The sequence below is a fragment of the Lipotes vexillifer genome, unplaced genomic scaffold (genome assembly GCF_000442215.2).
Source record: "Lipotes vexillifer unplaced genomic scaffold, Lipotes_vexillifer_v1.1 scaffold1285, whole genome shotgun sequence".
Taxonomy (NCBI): Eukaryota; Metazoa; Chordata; class Mammalia; order Artiodactyla; family Lipotidae; genus Lipotes; species Lipotes vexillifer.
The window spans coordinates 1315910-1339947 of record NW_006796211.1 but is presented as its reverse complement, the minus strand read 5'-3'; the positions used below and the strand labels follow the sequence as shown (position 1 = coordinate 1339947).

The 24038-nt window shown below is 37.7% G+C and overlaps 1 protein-coding gene across 1 annotated transcript in view; it reads left to right on the top strand.

The window, feature by feature from the left end:
* Positions 1-24038, top strand: part of STRBP (spermatid perinuclear RNA binding protein) — a 54348-nt gene that overhangs the window by 7082 nt on the left and 23228 nt on the right. Inside the window, exons 3-9 of the mRNA XM_007468376.1 lie at positions 1667-1832; positions 6144-6288; positions 13906-13997; positions 14535-14630; positions 15767-15878; positions 16555-16652; positions 16851-16962. Of these exons, the coding sequence (XP_007468438.1) occupies positions 1667-1832; positions 6144-6288; positions 13906-13997; positions 14535-14630; positions 15767-15878; positions 16555-16652; positions 16851-16962 (821 nt within the window). The remainder of the gene's footprint in view (positions 1-1666; positions 1833-6143; positions 6289-13905; positions 13998-14534; positions 14631-15766; positions 15879-16554; positions 16653-16850; positions 16963-24038) is intronic.

The window sequence follows — 24038 nt, the reverse complement described above, 5'->3', positions numbered from 1 at the left end:
TTTTGCGGTACGCAGTCCTCTCACTGTTGTGGCCTCTCCCGTTGCAAAGCACAGGCTCCGGACGCGCAGGCTCAGCGGCCATGGCTCACAGGCCCAGCCGCTCCGCGGCATGTGGGATCCTTCCAGACCTGGGCACGAACCCGTGTCCCCTGCATCAGCAGGCGGACTCTCAACCACTGCGCCACCAGGGAAGCCCTAGACTCTATTCTCAATATCAAATAATTCCATACTTGGTTCACTTCCTTCAAAATGCTTTTTCTTTCTTTCTATACTTGTACCACCCTTATAGTTTTTCATTGATTTAACGTTTACTGAATCTCTAAGCAGTGTCAGGCACTGAGCCCTGGCTGGGTTATTTATAACTTCCTGTCTTGTTTCCACTGCCACAATTTACTTCTCTCCCTTCTCCTTTCTCTAGTTCATTCCCCACTCTGCTGACTTGGGCCCAACTCTGCTGATTCTTTGCCTCCAGCTAGAATGACCTTTTTTTCTATTTAACCAAATCACGACTCTGCTGAAGTCACACTTGCAGGTTGCCTTGCTTGACCTCTCTAATTTTGACCTCTCTCTTTTCTGAAATTGGGAAGCAGCGTAATTATATAAAGAACTTGAGTGTTATGGTCAGACCAACTTGAGTTTGAATCTCGGCTTTGCCATTTTACTCTCTGTGAACTTGAGCAATTAATCACTTTTTCTGAGATTCGCATTCCTTGTCTTTCAAATACAGGGCTCTCTTTGTAAGGTTTAATGAGATCTGTGGCACTCAGTTTATTCTCAGATGTCACCTTTCTCTTCCCTTTGAAGCAGGTTTTAAACAGCTTTTGTACTTAATCTGCAGTGTGAGCCTCAGGAGCAGGAGAGTTTGGAGCTCCTTTAGTATGTTTTCCATACTCAAACAGTTGCTTGCTTGTTGAATGACCGCTCAGTTTAGTTACATTTTCACTTGTGATTGAGGGAAATGAACCAATAAGAAACTTTTGGTATTAAAATCAAGGATAGATGTTAACAGTATTCTTACACACCGTTCATGACTTGATGTTCTTTGAATGTTTGTTCTTTTAGCTACCGCTGGATATGGAATGCCTGTGTTGGCAGATCATCTTTGGGTTCCTCAGCTCTTTACTTTTATCACATCATTCTCCTTTCCCCAGAAACTTTTATGGATTCCTAGAATGCTACAGCTAGAAGGGATGAGCTAAGGCTTATCTAGCGGATAGCCATTTTACAGTTACATATACTGAGCCAGCAGCAGGCACCACTAGGAGTAGAGCTCAGGTCTTTTAATTTCCACCCTGATGCTCTTTCTTAGTATACCACGGTGTTCATGTTTCTCACAATTCTTTAATTACTTAATTAAAAGACAGAAGGAGGAAGTTAGGAAAATTGAAAAGATATTTAAGGGGATACAGTATTTTTGGATTTTCCTAAGCAATATAGATTTAATAAAGTATTGAAAGATCTGTAGTCTGAAATATTCTCCCTATTGATTCTTTGTGGTAGATAGTTTATGAGCCTTAAATCTGAGACGTACTTTTGCAGAATTTTGGTTATTTGGATTTATGTTCTCCCTTATCAATTCATATGGTTAGCCAGAAAGCCAAGTGATGATGAAGTTATAGTTTGGGAAATAGGTTGTGAAAGTAATCATTCAGACTTTTATTTTTAGGGATCAAGGTGGTCGGACATTATGTGGTGTAATGAGGATTGGCCTGGTTGCAAAAGGCTTGCTGATTAAAGATGATATGGACTTGGAGCTGGTTTTAATGTGCAAAGACAAACCCACAGAGACCCTGTTAAATACAGTCAAAGATAATCTTCCTATTCAGATTCAGGTGAGTACAGTTTAATTGTACCTCTAGGAGAATTTGTAAAAAGGTAAAAATAGGTCGTGACCTTGATAAATATAATAAGAAATTGGTAATAGTAAAGGGTAGGTACAGGCAAAAAGAATACGGCTACTCTGGGTCAGTGACTCATCCATTACATCTAAGGCAAACTTCTGGTGATTAGTATTAAGGATATATTTACCAAATTAAGATGGCTCTTAAAGTACAGTCTTAAATTTTTCAGATGTGTGTTGCTGACAGTCTTCATGTTTTCCAGACTAGGCCTCTCAGCATTATAAAACTCTTAGAAAGGTTGGTATAATGCAGAAAAGAATTGAAAGATCAAAAAGAGCCTAGACAACTGGAGACTTCCATAGATGATAATTTTTTTAATTGAAGACTGTTAATTTAACTTCACTCATTCATTCTGTTAATGGAAAGTCGCTATTAATTCCTTGTTTCCAAACCTTTTTCACATTGGGATGCATTTAGAAAATTTTAATATTGTCATGCTTCCTGGAGGATGCTGCTGGAGGCTGAGGGCTCCTCAGGGCTGAAGTCAGCCCGTTCGTCTGGGGCTGTGGTCACCTTAGGACCTGCTCTGCCAGCCTGCTCCAAGGGCTGGTTGCATCACTAATTGGGAAGCTATGATCACCTTTCAATTTCAGATGTGTTTTCTGTGGTATAATCAGATTATAGCTTTTTGATGATTTCATATCAGTTAGTCCTTACATCCATGTCACATAAATAGATACAGGTATACAAGGTCAAACTCTTGAGTTGTTGAATGCTCTCTTTTTTTGTTGTTGGTTTCCTGTATTTGTATTTCTTCTAAAGAGACTTTTTCCCCCCAAGTAATGTAAATTCTAAATTTGTTTTTATTAGCTTTGTTACTGGATCATTTTCTTTCATATTCACCAACTGATCTTCAAAACCATCTTCCTGATTTTTTAATCTACTGTTCCTGACACTCAAATTTGTGTTACTTGTTGACACATTCTCCTGTATTAACTTCTGGAGCACTGTTTTATTTTATCATTTTTAGATCTTAAGGTTTTCTAAGTGACTGAACAAACATTTGGCTTTTCCATTTTCAATTCTGATTGAAGAAAGGTTTCTGTTCTTGCAAGGGTTAAATTCATTTCTTTTAAAAAATTATTTTAAATCCTTATGTGATCATTTGGGGAGGGAGAGTGGTAAGCAACATGGAGTACAATAAAGCTTTAAGAAATGGAAAGCTCAGTAACGGGTTTCTGAATAACTATACTTTTTGTTATCAGAATGTTAACAAAATTCATCTTTTTTCCATTATTTTTTATATTGTTTTAAAATTTAATCTTTATTTCTGCTTTTATTGTAGTGAACATTGTTACTCTTAGACCTATGCTAAAGCAGTGATCAAAGGGTTGGACATAGAGGCTTTTCCAACCATCTCACCCCCTTTTCTGTTCCCCTTAGTGAGTCCTGTTTATGAGAGTGGTCATATTTTCAGGTATGTCAGGATGGAAAAAGGGTTGAGAACCATTTGCACTAAGAAACTGAAGTTCTTATCCTGACGATCTGTCATATTTCTTGAGTATTGAAGATAGAGGAGATTGGAGCTTAAGTTGCATTAATAGAACTTTCTCTGTGTAGATCACAACTGTGTGAACTCTGCATTTTCTCTCCTGAGTGAGGGTCTTTATTTCTGGGCACCACAGTTTTAAAATGTTCTTGCCGAGCTAGCAGGTGTTCAAGGGAGGGACCCAGGAGAGAGTGTGGGCTGTGTAAACTGTTTCAAAGTTGAAGAGAGGAGGGCTTTTTAGCCTAGAGAAGCCGAAAAAAGACACAGATATCTTCAGATCTTTGAAGAGCTTCTTGGAAAAGGTAAAGGTGGCCTGAACTCTTAAGACCAGTGGTGGACATTATAAGAAACAACAGAAACTAACACAGCATTGTGAAGCAATTATACTCCAATAAAGATGTATTAAAAAAAATTTTTTTTTTTAACTGCTGAAAAAAAAAAGAAACATATTTGAATTTACCATAGCCAATAGAGTTATCCCGCAGTGAAACCGGCTGCTTTGTGTGATGGTTAGATCCATGACCATAGGTGTTTGGGTAAAGGTACCCAAATAAAATGGGGATGTAATTGTACACCCATTTTATATTAAATTGTATACATGTACACACATATATACACCCACATATGTACACATAAGCACAGACATAGTTTTATTACTAATAATATTTCAGAAAATCATTTTAAATGTGATTTTTACCTTTAAAAATCACTACCTCCCCTTTGTTTTCTTGGTGTTTATTTGGAAAACCAATCTCTGATATGATATGATCTTATTTTCTTGTGAATTAAAAATCTTTTTCCTGAGCACTTATTATAGCAAAACTTTCAGTTATCAAAGTACCTTAATTAATTGGGGTTGTGCCATACCTTTTCTCTACATACTCTTTTCTAGGGTGATTTTAGTACTTCCTTGAGCAAGGGAGAAGGATGACCAAAACCAGAATCACTTAGAATTAGTCTAGCCCAAAACTCATACCATATGTTTATTACTTTGGATGTGTCTTATGGTGATCTGCATGTGTAATTTTTTTTAAGACATATACATGAGACCTATTTTTTATTTTTTTAAATTTTATCGTTTAAAATATTTTATCTATCTATCTATCTGGCTGTGTCGGGTCTTAGTTGTGGTGTGCGGGCTCTTCATTGTGTCACGTGGGCTTCTCTCTAGTTGTGGTGCATGGGCTCAGTAGTTGCGGCACGTGGGCTCTCTAATGGCTGTGGGCTCTCTAGTTGTGGCATGTGGGCTCTCTAGTTGTGGTGTGTGGACTCTCTAGTTGTGGCGTGCAGGCTCTAGAGCGTGCAGGCTTAGTTGCCCCGTGGTATGTGGGATCTTAGTTCCCCGACCAGGGATCGAACCCGCATCTCCTCCATTGGAAGGTGGATTCTTAATCACTGGGCCATTGAAATTTAGTTTCAATTTCAAACTAAATTAAAAAATTTAGTTTGCTTTTTCTCTGATACATCTTTAATGCTCTTATAGTGGCAAAATGAATGTGAGCCGTTTTCTGCTTTTTCTCTATATTCTAGTTCTGGTTTTTCTAGCCACTGTGTGGCTTTTCCCTTCCTTGGTTTCCTCTGTTCGAAATTAAGGTAATGAATTTTCTATTTTCTGTCTTTTTTGGGATGTTTAATGGTAAAATGCTGGTTTTATATAAATGGCTTTGAGTTCATTCAATGCTCAGTGATGAGTAGAGACCCAGGAGTGTTTCCGTTCAGCTTTTTATGTCAGATAGTAGATAATAAATTTCACCACCAAGAATGGCCCTGCACAACTTATTAAACTATTAACTTTAATGATACGTTAAATATAACAATATATGATTCTAATTGGTGATTATTTTTTGTATGTGTATAATTGTATGTTAAAAGAAGCAAAGTACATTTCCCTGTGGATGTCAGATGACTTGCCCTGAAGAAGGTCTCACTTGTATGATCTCTGAGACCTGTTGTTAGGAAGTTAGTTACTTGTTTATATTAACTTTTTTGCTGATGAGTAACTGTGCAGAGATCCTTTTTCATTCATTCTTACTTGATTTTCTTTAAAAATCTACATAATCTTATATAAAAACCTATCTAATCTTATAAGTTCTTAGCAAGTAGGAGTTCCTGTTTAGGCTGTCCTATCAAAAAGTTATTGGTTTAGAGCAGTGGTCCCCGACCTTTTTGGCACCAGGGACCGGTTTTGTGGAAGACAGTTTTTCCATGGGGGTGCATGGGGGGGGAATGGTTTAGGCAGTAATACGAGCCATGTGGGGGAGCAGATGAAGCTTCCCTTGCTTGCCCGCCACTTACCTCCTGTTGTACGGCCTGGTTCTTAACAGGCCACAGACCGGTACAGAGGAACAATTATAGAATAATAAACTGCTAGGAATGCTCTCTAAACTGGGGGTTTATTATTCTATAATTGTCCTCTGTAATAATTTCAAGAACAATAATTTACCTTTTCTCATATAATGATGCTTTTGGTAACTTTGATTTTCAAATATTAGAAAGAATGGTTTTTAAATGTTGTTTAATAATTGTATAGATGATTGACATTGTGGTTGCTATTTGAGGGATGGAGAAAGGATTTGCTGGTAAGTTGGGAGGAGAGAAAAATGTTACCTCTACACTAAAGAACTAGTTAAAGACTGTTTGCTCTTTTAGCACAGTAATACTAATCGTTAATAACATTTAAAAACTAAGGGGCAATCATTCATTTTTTGAAATTTTAATTAATTGGGTATTTTTGAAATCTCTGTGACTTTCAGAAACTCACAGAAGAGAAATATCAAGTGGAACAATGTGTAGATGAGGCATCTATTATAATTCGGAATACAAAAGAACCCACGCTAACTTTGAAGGTGATACTTACTTCCCCTCTAATTAGGGACGAATTGGAGAAGAAGGACGGAGGTACACATGTGTATATATATATATATATATAGACAGATAGACGTATATATATAAATATATATTTGTTTTGTTCACATAAGCACTCTCTTGAATACTATGTTAATTATGTTTTATGGATTTAAGAAATACCTGTCTTCATTTGTTTTACGCCACTTGTAGTATTTTAAGCAGCTTTATTTACACAATCACTGTATTTTGCAAAAATGTTTATATTGGAAATATAAGATACGTTAATTAATTCAAAAACCTGTGCTTATCATGTTGGTCTTAAATCCACTTTAATTTTTATACTGTTTTGGTGTTCTGTTTTACTTTGTCTAGTATTGCAGTGTTATTGGTATCAGCCAACCTATTCTGTGTGGCTTGGTTATTAGGTCTGATTTTAGGGTTAAATGTGGTTCAAAACAGTATTATTTTCAAATTTACTCATTTATTGTGTCAGGTTACTCATTTGCACATCGCTCTTGACTTCTAATAACTATATAACCTCTTAAGAATTATGCTTTATCTAATTGCCTAAGTGTAAATGTTTTATAATGTAAGAGATACAAATTGGGGGACTGATTTTTTTTTTTTAATAAATAATCTTTAGTAAATTTCTAGGAGGTTTGTGATCCTGTTAACATTTAAAATTTTATATATGTGGGAATCATGCTTTAAACTAATTTTCTTCTGAAGTTAAAAAGAATTTCTGCATGGCAATGCCATCGTATAAAAGAGTGATAAATCTCTTCAGTTTTGAGAAGTAATGATGGAACTGGGTTTCTTTTTTGATATTTTTATCCTTTCACATTAGCTTGTTACTGCCTCTCAGTCCTGTCCCTAGAAACTTGCCATGTGATATTTCCCCTGTGTCAGACCTTTGACCAACTGGCCCCTCCCTCTCATGACAGTTTAGAGGCAATGCGGCCTAACTGGACCAACGTGGGGTGGGGGGGACTCCCTGTTGCTGTTTTTTCATCATTAGACATTCAGCAGGTTCCATTGCTTATTCCCCTACCTGAAATACCAGTGCAGCAAGAAGTATTGGTTAGTGTCTTAATTTATTTCAAGTTGATGATAAAGGAAGAAAAAGACACATTTACCAGAGATGTTAGAATTTCGAGTTTTGGCAGACATGACTCAGGATTTCTTAAAGTAAAAGTGATAGACTCCTTTTGTAAAAAGTCTTCTGGGGTAACTAAAACCAGCTATACCATACCCGACGGATATAAACTAGACACATTTATGAGTCATAGTTTAAAATTAAAATGCATCCAAGCTATAATTAGGTTTATGCCTGTACTTTTTTTTTTTTGGCTGCATATAGTATCTCTAACACCTCTGAAGAACCAATCTTAAATGACTTAATTTCTTTAACAGCTTTACAGTTCACCATTAACTGTAGAACTGTAAAATGATTTCTGAAGTATCAAGAGAATTCTGTTAATTCTGGTAAGCTGTGTTCTCTTGACCCTCTAGTGTAAAACTAACCATTTCTTAGTTATAATTATAGATATTATTAAAAATTCTTTGAGTATAGAGAGATGAAAGAAGATTGAAGTTGCCAAAGGCTAGATTTGTCTAGATTTGAAATTGCCGAAGACTAGATAATGTTTGCTTGTAGCTGTAGATATCCCTTCCATTACTTTAAAAGTATTGAGAATATCAGGCTTCTTTTTCCCCATGGCTTTGTGCACTTACATGGGATTTTATCAGTTTTCAGTGATGCCCTTAAGCTTAATCTGTTGCCTTTATAACTTTATGTTCAGAGAACCTGAAAACAGATTCTTAGAATATTGCACCCTTACTAGAAGACTCGTTATTACAGAATGGAATTTGTAGGAGAGTAGGAGAGTTATAGTCTCTATTCAAGGTGTTTGGGTTACTAAAGGATCCCAAGACCTCTTTATAATATGAATCTCATCAGGTGATGGTAGCATAATTGTGTGGGATCAGGTAAGATGGAAGAATCAGCTTGGATCTAATGTTTTACACGTTACTTCCTCTCCTTTTAAATGGCAGAAAGATTTACTTAGCTGTTTTCCTTAACCTCACTGCCCTGTTGACTCACTTGTTATCTCTTATAATTTGCTCATTTTGTCTAATTTGGACTTTGTCAAAGTTTTGTTTTTTTAAAATTTTTAATTTGTTTTTGGCTGTGTTGGGTTTTTGTTGCTGTGTGTGGGCTTTCTTTAGTTGTGGCAAGTGGGGGCTACTCTTCATTGTGGTGCGCGGGCTTCTCATTGAAGTGGCTTCTCTTGTTGCAGAGCACAGTCTCTAGGCGCACGGCTTCAGCAGTTGCAGCACGCGGGCTCAGTAGTTGCAGCACATGGGCTCAGTAGTTGCGGCGCGCAAGCTCTAGGGTGTGCGGGATTCGGTAGTGGTGACTCGCGGGCTCTAGAGCGCAGGCTCAGTAGTTGTGGCACGGGCTTAGTTGCTCCCCAGCATGTGGGATTTTCCTGGACCAGGGATCAAACCCATGCCCCTTGCATTGACAGGTGGATTCTTAACCACTGTGCCACCGGGGAAGTCCCTGTCAGAGGTTTTTGATCTGCACTAGCAGTTTTTTGTATTCCTGGGCAACTTTGAGGATCCAGTATAACTAAGCATTTGAGACCTGGGCTGTACAATTCTGTAGGATTTGTTTTATCACACCAGATGGCTCCTCTTGCCTTGATGCAGTTCTTTTCAGCTGCATGGGGTGAAAGCACAAGATTCATTTGGGTTCCAGGAATTTCTGAGTTTAAGAGAGATCTCTTTAAAAAAATATGCACTCATTTTCTTTCTCAGAGTTAAAAAAAATAGGCATTGTAACTTTTTGGGAGACATTTTCCTATAGAATTTCAATTTCTCCCCTCCCACAAAACAAACAGGCTGTTCGCAATACATACCTTATGTCTTTCTCTTCCCTCTCTTCACTTGCCACATATTTGGGTAAAATCAAAAAAGGGAAAAAAAGTCTGAGAGCAGGCAGAACTGGAGGACTGGGGCAGGTGAAGAGCATCACACTTATCTCCTCAGGGTTGTCTCTGCAGAAGTGGATCTATCTAACTGCTCGTTTCAAATCATTGTTTAGATTTTCAGTGGCCAGAGTACATAGTGAATCTCTTTGGTGTGGTTTACTGTTTCACAGGTAAGAGTTCTCCTGTGCCGTCAGTCTTTTTTCCATATTCTAACCCTTTACTTGAAGGCCCTGTAGAATAACCATTCCCCATAACTACATGCTTCCTGCTAAAGAAGGCACAGGAGAAAAAGCACAGACCTTGGTGCCTGGCAGCCAAGTGTTTGATTCTTAACTCCATTAACTATTACTCTGTGACCTTGGACAGGTTTCTTTATTTTAAAATGTGGGTAATGAATACTTTAGAAAGTTGTTTCATGAGAGAATTTATGTAATGTAACCTGTACGATACTCAGCACAAAGTGATTGCTTAGTAAATAGTAGTAGTTACTCAGCTTACTAAAAAATGTCACAGCACAAACTCATCTACTCAAAGTGCCTTGAGTTCACAGTGAGAATAATATGTACATGATAGGTCTGAAGAAGTGAATGTAAACACAGTTAAACTCATAAATAGCCATTGAAGTGTAGTATTGGAATCAGTATACTGTATTTGCTGCAGTGCTAATAATGAGCTGTCTTACTATAAAGTTTATGATTCATTGAGACAGGTGTCTTTTTCCCTACCTCTGTCCTTTATCCCTAGCACCTGGAGTGGTACCTAATACTTAGTAGGCAATCAAAAGAAAATCTGTTAAATGAATTTTTGTAGCTAGCATATTATCTGATCAAATAGAACTGTCTGGTATGCAAGAAGCATTAACAGTGGACATCTCAGAATTCAAGTAATATATATTGAGGATTTAGCTTTGTTAAGGTATTTTATAACATACTGTGTTATAAGCACTTTCTCATATATGATTTATTTGAACCCTCACAACAGTTCTATGAGGTAGATAATTGTCCTGTTGTATAAATGAAGAAAGTCTCACGTTTTACCGGTTTCCTCTGACTCTTAAGTCCAGTTACTATCTAGGATGATCATAGGAGCATCCTAGCTGATATAGTTATTCTGAGCATCACAGTCTAAGCTTCTTTTGGTGCTTGTGATTTTAAACCAGAAGTATATTTGCTATGAGGCTGATAAATCCAACTGCTTATTGTATTTACAGTGCAATTTGAAACCAAGTGGATAGGGAAACTACAGAGGCACTTGTGGCTAAGGCTAAGATAAACCGCAGCCCTCAGTATGAAGGTAGATTCTCAGGGGTTCACAGAGAAATTGCCCAAGAGTCCCTTTTCCGTATTTGTGCCAGTGTGAACTTCTGATGCTTTTTGGCAGAAGTTCGCTAGCATGAGTCCTGCTAGGTGGAAGACCAGTCCAGAGATCACAACTAGGATTTATATCAATGCTGCAGGCTTTATTTTCCTGCCTTCCCCTGCTGCTAGACCTACATTATCCAGTGCAAACCTGTAGCCACTATCTTTCCAGTGGCTCACTGCCTACTGAGGCACTGAAGAAAAGTGTTATCTAGTGATGTTTCTACCATAAATTAGGAGAACAGTGCTCTGTTTTACCCTAGTGCTACATTTACCTGTTTACATTATTGTGGCCTGAGATTTCACACGGGCAGTGACTTGAAGCATAATGTCTGCTCTCCGCAAAGCCTCAAGGAATTGGGAGAAGGGACTGTCTGGGTATCTTCAGGCTACTCTGGAAATGCTGTCAACTCAGTAGCTCAGCTTCATTCCAACTTTGAAATGTTAAGGAGGCCTTCGTGATAACCCAGCTTGGTTATTTTACCTTTGAAGAGCCCAGGTTCCAGGCACAGAAATCCTATTTAACATAGTCATGTTCTGGCTTTTCCCCACCCCATCTCCAGGCTAGTGTTTTTGTGAACGGGCAAAGAGTTAGCTTGCATGTAAGGGATGGAGGGAAACTGACCAGCATTTCCTGCCATATGTGTTTTTCTGGTCACTGATCTAACCTCTAACCAAATAAATGAAGTTAGGCATAATAGACTTCTTTTCAGTGCTTCCATTGTTTAGAATGTTTTATGTACCTTCATGCCCTGATACCAGGTTACTGAGCAGTGAAGTTTTTAAAAAGCTGTTTGCTTTGCTTTTGTCATTTTTGTTGCTATCCCCTATCTGTTCTACTGGTCACTGTAGGAAAAAATGAAATGGCTCACAGTTCCATTGTTTCTAAGTTAAAGACTCCAAGATGCCTTTTTATCAGAAAAGCTTTGCTTTCCCGCAAAATTGAAACACCTATGTTAAAGTTCACACAGAAATGTTAAACTTGAGCTTCTTCTTTGAGAAGTAGCAGTGTTTTTCTAGCAGCAATCCTGTGATTGCCACATTAAGTAAGTTATTTTTTTTAATGAATGAAAATATAAAAAACTGTGTAATTAATTATATAAAGGAAATAGGCAAGCAGGGCTTATAAGTAGCACTGCAGTGCCATATACATTTATATAGTTTAAAAATAAGAAACTTTGAAGAAGATAAAATGAGATAAATGATTACATCTCTTCTGCTGTTTCCCACCTCATGAATATTGAAACATTTTGGATCTTTTGACTTTTTGACGGTCAGAGCATGAAGAAAAGAAACATGGCCATTGTGATGGTGATATAAAAAGGATTCCGGTGGAAGTCTTCTGTTCACTGCCTGTCCCTTTCATCTCTTTTTAGTAGAATCTGCTGCCTCCAAATGTTGACTGTCTGTAGCAAGCAGATGTCAGTATTTTTATTTTTATTTTTTAATAAGAATTAATGGATATAATCTGACTTTGGGAATGAAAGAATTTGTCTAAACATTTTTGCCATTAAATAAAAATGTCTCTGTGGTGATGAGCAGATGTTAATTACAAGCTCTGTTCACTGGACGAAAGTATCAGAAAGTTCAAAGAGTTGTTTTGCCTTGTCTTTTCCTATCCAAACTTCCTCTGACTCACTCCCTTCTTCCATTGACCCTCTGCTTCCAAATACTCCTACTTGATACAATGATAGAATAAAACTTAGTTTGCTTTACTCTTAACTTAAAGATTGAAGTCCTAAAAAATAAGCACGGTCCATACCTTTTCTTGGGATTACATTATTTAGCAGTCAGTCAACCTTTGTCATGTCTAACTTTTAAGAGATTCTAATTGTTCATTTATAGTAGTTTGTGCTACCTTGTACGTGAGCTTTACTCAGATGCTTGTAGTGACCACAGTTAAACATTTTCACATATAAACATGAAAATGAGTGAGTTGTATGCTTTGTGTCATTAAAAAGACATAATTAAGCAAGGCCAGGAACTAGATCACCTATGAAATAAGTACCCATAGTATGTTTGCTTATGTTTATAAATAAAAACATATTAACAGTTCTTTTTGAGGCTTTCCATTTTATGAGTAAAAAGGGGTGATGAAATGGGACCCTGTGTTTTGAATTTGTTGGCAGAGATTAATGTGAAACAATGCAAGTATCTGCTGTAGAGCTCGCCTGGTCAAAAAATAAGTGTGTAGCACTTCAGCCTTTACATGTTGCAGCCAATAAGGAAAGCCCACATAGACATACTGCTGATTTTGTGACTGTCGTGATTATACCAGGAAGGAGTGTTGGTGGACTTGCTAAGAGAGTTCTTAAAAGAGGATGGTGAATATGACTTAATTGGATTAGTCAAAGAATTGTTCTCCAAGAAACATTTGTATGTTGTATGCATTTAAGTAATGCACCAAGTCTTCAAAAGTTTAAAAACCCACTTCCTAGTGGCTTAGAGGAAATAAATTTGGCTATCTAAACGTGGATTTAGTATCTTGTGACATCTCGAATATGGATATTTGTCACTAATCACACATTTGAGTTCTAAATTTTGCTGCTCTGGGCCATCTAATCCAACTTTGAAATATTAAGGCAAGTCAAATAGTTGTACTTAGATAGTATTCTTTGCTGCTTTTTGAAAAAAAGCTATGTAAAACTTGATGTGTATTTCAGTGTTTTTCATATTTGTAGTTTTAATAATTTTGGTTTAGAAAAGAAATAATTAGAAAACTCCAAGGTAACACTGGCAGAGTTCTCATCAGTGGGGTAAAGTTTCTATTAATGGTTATCTTGTTGGATGAGTTTATTCAGTTGTAAAAAAATAAAATTGCCATGCTCAGTGTATTCTTAGTATATCTCAAATTGATGACTTAAGAGAGCCCTAATTTTCCTTAAGAATTGATTAGTGATTAAAATCCCTTCTGTAGCGAAAAATTGTTATTGCTAGTTAGTGGTCCCAGATTTCCACTCTTTGTCCCCTGCCAAAGGAAAAAGTGCTATGTACCTATTTTGTGCCCTGTGGTGTTATATACATGCTTAATAAGATCCCAGATTGTATGTAGCAGTGGTCATTGATTTGTTTACTGAACGAATGCCTTTGTGCTCCTGTTGTACCTGTGTGCAGAATGGCTCTGTTGACTGTTTACTTAAGTAATCATAGTGAACATAATTTAAAAAGAAAGCAACAAAGCCAAAACCTGAAATCTTCTGGGAGTCTTATTACTTCACTCAAATGCTGCTCTTTTTATTTTTATTGTTTGGTAATTTGACAGGAACCCCTTGGTCAAACTGTATCTGTCTCTCTTTATCCCATTTTCCCATTAGAAAAGGTTGCGATGAAAGATCCTCCGGACTTATTGGACAGGCAGAAATGCCTGAACGCCTTGGCGTCTCTTCGACATGCCAAATGGTTTCAGGTTGGCTCTTTGTTATTATCTTATTGTTATCGTAGCCTTGTGCAGGTTTCATTTGGAACACCTGCCTCTTAATGGTTTCTGTGTAATATATAAAACGGGGGTGCTCTCTGCCTCTTAGGGTTATTGTAGGAGCAAAATGCTTTAATTTAGGTAAAGTGCCCAGTATAGCTTCTCCTGTAGTTAGTGATATTTAATTATCACATAATCCTTTTTGGCTTAGTACTCTGAATTTCAAATGATAGCTTATAAAATCCAAACATGGGGTGAGAAAAGCTAAAAGTTCAGACAGAGTTGCCTGGAAATGGGGTTGCCATGAGGCTATAAAAGTGACTTTAATAATACGCTTCCTTTACTTTAAAACCTGCCTTTCTAAACCATAATTTTACTACTCTTAAGAACTTGATTTTTTTGTTTACTTGACACTTTATGAATGACTAACTAATTAGTATTCATTTTAAAGAACCTATCCATGATCAGTGTCCTTAAAATTAAGGGTGGATTTCAACAGGGATATTGGAACCATTTCGTTTGTTTTAGGCAAGGGCAAATGGATTAAAATCATGCGTAATTGTCCTCCGAATTCTGCGTGATTTGTGCAACAGAGTCCCCACATGGGCACCATTAAAAGGATGGGTAAGTACTTAAATATGATTAAAAGCAAATTCTGAAGCTATAGTTAGAGGAAATCCTGTAGAAATTATATGTTACTGTAAGATGGCTATATTCTGAGTTAGCTAAGGTGTGCATTGTCTATTTTTGTTCTGGAAAAAAATTATGGATCTTTTTATATGAATTCTTTTTTATGAATATAACTTGTCTCTTCTACTTCATCATATTCATACTATACAGACTGAGCTATTTTTTCTGACAAAAAGTTTCTATACCTGTTAAAAAGTGTCTTCTGGCACTTTACTCTCCACTGATGGTTGATTATTTTTTCACCTACTGCCCAGGAAAGCCTGCTTGACTGGCACATTTCTCTTTCAGTGCTACTTCCATTTAAAGTAAAAATTACCTGGTATACCAGTATAAGGCTCCCTTACCCTCTTTGTCTTTCTCTTTGAGTATAGACACTTAAAAATAAGTTCATATTAGTAATTGAAGTCAGGTGAATAGTACACTTAACTGTAGTTTATAATGTATATTGCCAAACTTACTTAATTTGGAAATTATTTTGCTTGAACCAATTAAGACCCAATAAAGAACATTATAAAACAAATAAAGCTATAAAAGGGTCATTTTAAATTAATTTAGCAATTATTACTTTGATATTGGCATTGTGAGTTTTTAGTTTATTAAATATGGAGATTTGGTCCTTCTTTAATTCCAGTTGTAATAGTTTGGGCAGGATGTCTGAAATGAAGTCTTACTGTGGTTTGAGTGCTTCCTAGGTTAAGTGGGAGATAGGTGGGCTGGGTTTGAACACTGATTATTTATTGGCTATTACTAACCTATATGAAGGCTTGTTAAAGCTTTGTTAAGTCAATTAGATGACTGCAGTTTCTTAAGTAATCCTTTCAGGGTAACTAAAAATAAAGTTTTGGTGACAAAATGTCTTCTGAATATATTATCTCAAAAATGATTGATTTAAACACTCTGGCTGGGGTAAAAGTTGATAATCAAGTGGGAAAAGTTAATTGGGCCCTAAATGTTAAATGGACTTTAACCTTTTTGGCCTCCGTTGTAGATAGAAATGTCAGCTCACATTTAACTGGAATCCTTTTAACACTTGGTGTGCATGTACTAATTTGTAATTTAATATCTTCTAGCCACTAGAGCTTATATGTGAAAAGTCTATAGGTACTTGTAATAGACCTTTGGGCGCTGGGGAGGCCTTGAGACGAGTAATGGAGTGTTTGGCATCTGGAATTCTACTTCCTGGTAAGGGTTTCAAACTCTGGAGGCAGAAGAATCAGAAAAATTTCATTTTAGTTTAGTTTTCTATTATGTGCTAAGTTTGTCCTCTGCCCAGGGAAATGATGTGTAGGAGTTATTTTGCTTGGAATTCTAGCAACTAGAATGCTTGAATGTTGGAGAAGTGCCATAAAACTCTCTCTCAATAATTGTAATTTATGTTCCATATGTACTAACATAAAAGGTACTAATAAGATATTGTGTCTGCTATGAATTTGCTTCACCTAGAGCTTTGAATTTGAAAATGTTTATGTTGAGTTAAAATGTATGAAGTTCATTCTGTTTGCAGTCTGGTGATTAATTTGGAAAAATTAAATTTGGTCTTATTTTCCATATGTAATCCCTTTAAAGATTTGGGATGATTCATCATGCCATTTCTAAATTCTCAGAGTTAAAACCCAATTTCGACCTTAGATAATACAAGTGACTTCTAGTAAAATAAGGACATTTATATGCTAACATACTGAAAATGAGTGTCCTTTTTACTCCATTTAAATTGAGGAGATTTTTAACCTCGTTCCTTAGTTTTTTTTTTTTCTTTTTCTTTTTCTCTCCATTCTTTTCTTTCTATTTTGTGTTAGTTTATTGAATTCTAAACTCAGTTCTGAATGATACTTGAGTTTTTCTTTTGCCTTTGCCAAAGGGGGTCCTGGTCTTCATGATCCTTGTGAGAGGGACCCAACAGATGCTCTGAGCTATATGACCATCCAACAAAAAGAAGATATTACCCACAGTGCACAGGTATGAGATGGGCCATATCACTGTGGTCTATTAGAGGGATATCGTGTAATTTATTTAAACACTTTATTCTTGCCTGCTGTTAGGGACTTTTGTCATCATAATAATAGTATTTGATGAATGTGTTTTTAGCTAGATGTTCTAAGGGCTTTATGAATGAAACATTTGAAATTTGAATAAATACAATCTTTTGTTCTTTAGCATGCACTCAGACTATCAGCCTTTGGCCAGATTTATAAAGTGCTGGAAATGGACCCCCTTCCATCTAGTAAGCCTTTTCAGAAATATTCCTGGTCAGTTACTGATAAAGAAGGTGAGTGTGCAAGTTTTTTATTGGGGTTGGATGTGTGCAGTGATGGAGATGGCCGTGGGATGCGTCTCTTGTTAGAGCTGAGAGAACTTAATTTTTAACCCAAGTCATATAAGAACGTTTATTGGTTTTCTTCCGTCCCATTAGTGACATCAGCTTGCTGTCATTTATTCTTACTAGTGACGAACTCATTTGGCTGTGTTGATCAGATTCCATTACTGCATAGAGTTAGGGACAACACTTTTGAGAACCGCTGGTCTGAGGCGAAGCGAAAAGTCACAAATGAGGAGGAGACGTTGTCACGGTCACTCATCAGTTTGATGATCTTGTCATACTTGGAAGTGTTAATGTAACCAAGAAAGAGAAAACAAAAACATAGAGGAGGAGAAAAGTGTATTGGAAAATTCAGGACTGCCTTCCATTTGTACTAGTCTGTGTGAACTCAGATTAGAGTTTCAGCAGAAAGAGCACAGGCGTTAGGGTCAGTGTGACCTGGTTCCAGTCATAGCCCCCCTGCTTACTAGCTTTAGCTCTTGAGCGATTAGTTCATCACTTTATGTACTGATATTATTCCAACCTTATCGGCTGTTGTCAGATTAAAATGCTCAATTCAGTGCCTGGAAACAATAGATACTCAAATGCAAATCCACTTACTCTTCTCATTATGCCACAAAAAACATTCCTCCCTCCCTCCGTCTCTATTTATACTAGAAGGTGGGATGTTTAACACCATATTTTCACCTGGGGCAACCCACCTACCACAAATGATATTATTCTAATAATTTTTATATGACAAAAATAGTGCAATGGCCCAATCTATTTATTTAAGCACTGGAATTCCAGTGGGTCTAAAGACTTTTCAGGGAGTCCACCAGATCAAAATTATTTCATAGTAATACTAAGGCTTTGTTTTTTCACCCTTTCCACTCTGTCTTTCATGAGTGTACAGTTGTCTAGAAGCTGTATATGACCTGTGATGGCATCGTCACTCTGATGGCTAATGAAATTTTTTGTATATTGCATTAAAATTTTTTTGTTTTAACTTCTAATATGCTAAATATTGATAGATATCACCCACAAAACAAAGTTTTTTGGGTGCTCAATAATTTTTTAAGAGGGTAAAGTGGTCCTGAGACTGAAAAGTTTGAGAATCACTGCCTTACACTGTAAACTCCTCAAGGGTAAGGAATCCTCCAGACCTCATCACATAACTATTACAAAACCAATGCTCAAGAAATGTTGTGGAATGAAAGCTGTTTTCTTCCAGAGGGTGCTCATGCAGCAGCAAAGAATTTTTGAAAGAGATTCACATAGCCATGTCTCTGGATTGAATGACTGAATAAATATATAATAAATGATTGAATAAATATATCTCAAATATATGTGTAGATTCTTATGGTTAATAATGAAAAAATTTATTTCAGTCACTGAATTCATAGCAGTTCTTTTGGTTTTGTATTTTTTCTTTCTCTAGATAGTAAAAGTATATCTATTGTTAACGTGATTTAGTTTTTTTTTTTTTTTTTTTAACATAAACCGTCTTTCTCAAGAGTTTGGGAACTGCTGGTCTGTCAATTTATAGCTTAAAATAGAACCAGACAGTTGGTGTTTCCATTTGAGCCCTGTCAGTTACTAGCTACATGACTTGGGCAGGTCACCTACCCATTCTGTGCCTTAGCTATAAGATGAGGGAGCCAAGGTCATTGCCTCCAGACACTTGCTGCAGTCTTCCTCATACTTTCATGTTTTTACCACCTAGCCTCCTGACATTTGCTTTTAAACTTTATTCTAAGAATTCTTGGTGATTTCAATATGGATTTAGATGATTTTTTTTTTCTCTCAGAATTTTGACTTCTTATTTCCTTGACTTCCTCTCCCACAAATACCTTGTCTTCTACCTTTTACCTCAGGTGCGCATTCTGTGGACATATCCTAGACCTTGTCTTCAATAACTACCTGTGCCCTCTCCCTAATTCATTCTCAAGAATCCCACTTTGTAAACCACCTCTCATCATCATACTGTCAGGAGCAGTCCTCCTGCCCCAATTCTCGAACCTCACCATTGATTCTGTTAACTTTTCTTAGTCCCTCTCCTTCCTCATGTACTCACTTCTGTCCCTTCTCTGCTTATATTCACGTGGTCCGTCATTAATGATCACGCCCTAGCATATACCTTCACTTTGTTGATCCTGTCTTCCTGACAACTCTGGTTGAAATCCAACTGTGTGCCTACACCAGGTTGTTGGACATCATTGGAGAAAAAAATACATAGTCATCTTAACTGTTTTCCCTTTAAGTTTCAGACATTAACCTTAAGTAGACTGTTTGTGTTGGCTGGAAATCATCCTGTAAAGTCTAGAGTTCCCCAGTTTTCCTAGACAACTGTTGCAAATCTTCTGTCATTTCACACTTCCCTCCCCAGGCCTCCCTCTCGTTTGATGACCTTATTTGCTGGAAGTACTCATGCGCTTTGCTTTCCCTGCCTTGACCGAATAAAGACCAGCCTTTCTACTTGTCCGCTATATCACATTCCCTTCTGTCTACAAATGGACATTATTCTAGCGGTTCTTTCTTTTCTCACCAGCATCATTTCCTCCTTTTCTGCTTTTCTACTGGATCATTCTCATCAACATAAAAACCTGATGTAGTGCCTCCCATTTGAAAGACAAAGCTTAACTCCCCCTTGATTCTGCGGCTTCCTCCCATTTCTCTGCTCCCCTTTATAGCAGTAGCTTCAGAAAGAGTGGCCTATTGTTTCTTTCTCCTTTTCCACACTTTCTTTAAAACTTATTCTAGGGGCTTCCCTGGTGGTGCAGTGGTTAAGAATCCGCCTGCCAGCGCAGGGGACACGGGTTTGAGCCCTGGTCCGGGAAGATCCCACGTGCCGTGGAGCAACTACGCCTGTGCGCCACAACTACTGAGCCTGTGCTCTAGAGCCCACGAACCACAATTGTTGAGCCCACATGCCGCAACTACTGAAGCCCTTGCTCCTAGATCCCGTGCTCCGCAGCGAGAGAAGCCACCACAATGAGAAGCCCACGCACCGCAACGGAGAGTGGCCCCCACTCACCACAACTAGAGAAAGCCTGTGCACGGCAATGAAGACCCAACACAGCCAAAAATAAATTAATTAGTTAAAAAAAAACCAAAAAACTTATTCTAATCAGCCTTTCTTCCTCGTCACTCTACCTAAGTCTCTCCTGTGACCTTCACGTTATTACGTTCAGTGGTTAGCTTTCAGTACTCATCTTAGGCAGCTTTTCAGCAACATTGGACACAGATGAACACTTATTTCTGGTATATTTCGTTATGAGATATAGCACATATATATAAAAGTATAAAATATTTATCATTTAAAAAGTAATTATTTTGGGCTTCCCTGGTGGCACAGTGGTTAAGAATCCACCTGCCAATGCAGGGAACATTGGTTTGAGCCCTGATCCGGGAAGATCCCACATGCCACGGAGCAGCTAAGCCTGTGCGCCACAACTGCTGAGCCTGTGCTTTACAGCCCGCGAGCCGCAACTACTGAAGCCTGCATGCCTAGAGCCTGTGCTCCACAACAAGAGAAGCCACCGCAGTGAGAAGCCCGCGCACCTCAACGAAGAGTAGCCCCTGCTCGCCACAGCTAGAGAAAGCCCACGCACAGCAGCAAAGACCCAACACAGCCAAAAATAAATAAATTTAAAAACAAGTAATTATTTAACAATTCCATATAATCACCATCCTAGTTAAGAAACAGAACATTGTCACCTTTTCAGAAACCATTTATTTATCCTGTACATCACCTCCATGCCCCATGAAGTACGATTCCTAATTTTTTGATAATCGTTTCCTTGATTTTCTTTAAAGCTTTTCCACCTTTGTGTGCTTTTTTTTTTTTTTTTTTTTTTTTTAAAGAAGATTTTGGGGATAGGAGTTTATTAATTAATTTATTTATTTTTGCTGCTTTGGGTCTTCATTTCTGAGCAAGGGCTATCTCTAGTTGTGGCAAGTGGGGGCCACTCTTCATCACGGTGCGCCGGCCTCTCACTATTGCGGCCTCTCTTGTGGAGCACAGGCTCCACATGCGCAGGCTCAGTAGTTGTGGCTCACGGGCCTAGTTGCTCCGCGGCATGTGGGATCCTCCCAGACCAGGGCTCGAACCCGTGTCCCCTGCATTAGCAGGCAGACTCTCAACCACTGCGCCACCAGGGAAGCCCCCTTTGTGTGCTTTTTAAACAATTTAATTGGATATTGCCTAGAACTTTTTAGAAATGGAATCATATTGAGTTTAATCTTCTGTGACTGATGTCTGTCTGTCCAGCATTGTTCGGGATATATTCATGTTATTGCATATAGCTATAGTGCATTTTTATACCTGTATAGTATCCATTATGAATATACTACAACTTATCCATTGTGCTTTTGAAGGACATTAGGATTCTTTTTATTTTTTGGCAGCCACCCACATTGTTGCTGGGAGCCTTCTTATTCATGCCTCCTGGAGTATAGATCCAGGAGTTACTGTGGGCCAGTATATGACATAGGAAGTGGTATATATAGCAATTTATGTTCCCACCAGCAGCGTATGAAAGTTCCTGTTGTTCTGTATCCTCAACAACATTTGGTACTGTCAGACACTTTTTCTTTCTTTTTTTTTTTTTTTGAGGTACGCAGGCCTCTCACTGCTGTGGGCTCTCCCGTTGCGGAGCACAGGCTTCGGTCGCGCAGGCTCAGAGGCCATGGCTCACGGGCCCAGCCGCTCCACGGCATGTGGAATCTTCCCGGACCGGGGCACGAACCTGTGTCCCCTGCATTGGCAGGCAGATTCTTAACCACTGCGCCACCAGGGAAGTCCGTCAGACACTTTTTCTGGCGTGAAATACTACTTATTTTTTGACTTCTAGGTCATTACTTTATCTTGGGTCTGCTATCCCACTGCCCTTTCCTCAGCTGTCTTTGTTTTTCCTCATCTTCCTGATTTCTGAATATTAGTATCCCAAGGTACAGGCCTCAGACCATTTCTCTTTATTTACACCCATTTAGACTCTTTAGGAGATCTTATCTAGTCTCTCGTCTTGAAGTACCTTGTATTCAGTGAAGATTCCCAAATGTATGTCTTCACTCTAGACTCCCAGCCCTTGACCTCAGCCCCAGCTATGGAAGTGTCTCCTCACTGTCTCCACATGGATGTCTAACAGACATCTCAAACTTAAGATGTCCTGTCCTTACTCTACTTCTCATCTGTTCTTTACAGTTATCACCATCCCAGTCTTTGGAAACTCTATGCATCTCTGTGCTCAGGCCAAAAACCTTCACCCTTGAATCTTCTCTTTCTTTCACCCATATAAACCATCAGCAAATCCTAGCTGTTTTACTTTCAAAGTGTGTCCAGTATTAAGCTGTTTGTTTAATTTCTTCACTGCTACCATCCTGGCCTAAACTGCTGTCATCTCTTACCCTTGTTATTGCAGCATCTTCCCTATCTGGTCTTCCTTGCCCCTCTTGTCTGTTCTCAACAAAGCAGCAGTCTCTTTTTGTTCCCCTTAACATTTTATCTATAATTACAGATTCATAGGAAGTTGCAAAGATAGTATAGAGAGGTCCTGTGGACCCTTCACCTGGTTTCTCCCAGTGGTTACATCTTATGCAACTTATAGGAGAACATGGAAACCAAGAAATTGACATTTATACAATGTGTGTATAGGTTTTATGCCATTTTATCACATGTGTAGGTTTGTGTAACCACCATAGCAATCAAGACACAGAACTATTTCATCACCTCAAAGATCTCATTTATGCTGCCCCTTTATAATAACACCATTCCTCTTCCCACAGTCATCCCCAAGCCTTGGAAACCACTAACTTTTCTCCATCTCTATAATTTTGTTATTTCAAGGATTTTATGTCAATGAAGTTATCATTATGTGATCTTTTGAGGTCCTCGTCCCCCCAACTCAGCATAATGCCCTTGTGGCCCATCCAAGTTGTTGGCATGTGTCAATAGTTTTGTTTCTTTTTGCTGTTAAGTAGGATTCTGTGGCATGAATGAGTCGGAGTTTGGTTTAACCATGCACCTATTGTAGGACATTCTGTTTGTCTCCAGTTTTGGGCTATTACAAATAAAGGTGCTGTGAACAATCTTGTGTAGGTTTTTGTGAGCAATTCACAAAACGTAGATTTTTGTGTGTTAGATTGGCCAGCAGTTTTCCTTTGTTGTAATGTTTCATCAAGTTTTGTTTCTAAGGTTATGTGGGTCTTATGAGTTGGGAAGTGTCCATCCTTCTTTTTCTGTTCCTTGGAAGAGTGTGTGTAAGATTGATGTTATTTCTTCCTTAAATGTTTGGAAGAATTGATCAGTGAAGCCATTTGGGCATGAAGTTTTCTTGGGAAGGTTTTAAATTATGGATCTAATTTCCTTAATAGGCATCGAACTATCATCTTCTTATGAGAGTTTTGGTAAATTGTGTTTTTCTAAGAATTTTTCCATTTAATCTAAATTTAAAAATAAAGTAGTTTATAAGCTCCTTTTATCTTTCTATTGTCTGCAGTATTGATGTCCTGTCTTATACGTTTTGTACCTCCTTTTTTTCTGATCGCTCTCACTAGAGGTTTATCAGTTTTTTTAGTCTTTAAAAAGAAATAAACTTTTGACTTTATGGATCATCTCCTGGTATATGCTTGTATTTTATTTCATTGATTTCTGCTCTTATCCTTTGTTTTTCCTCACTATCTTCTTTGGGTTTAATTTGCTGTTCTTTTTTAAATGTTTTGAAATAGATGAATACATTATTGGCGTTTTTTTTAAGCCACTTATGTTATCATATATACTATTAAGACTAAGTTTTCCTTTATGCCCAGATTTATGTGCTTTATACTCTTTTTACATTAGCATTTTCATTATCAGTTAGTTAAAACTATTTTTTATTTTTCCTGTTATCAGTTCTTTGACATGTAAGCCATTTCGATGTCATTGCTTAATTTCCAGACAAATGAGTTATCTCTATTTAAAATTTTTTTTAAATTAATTAAATTAAATTAATTAATTTTTTTATTTTTGGCTGCGTTGGGTCTTTGTTGCTGCACGCGGGCTTTCT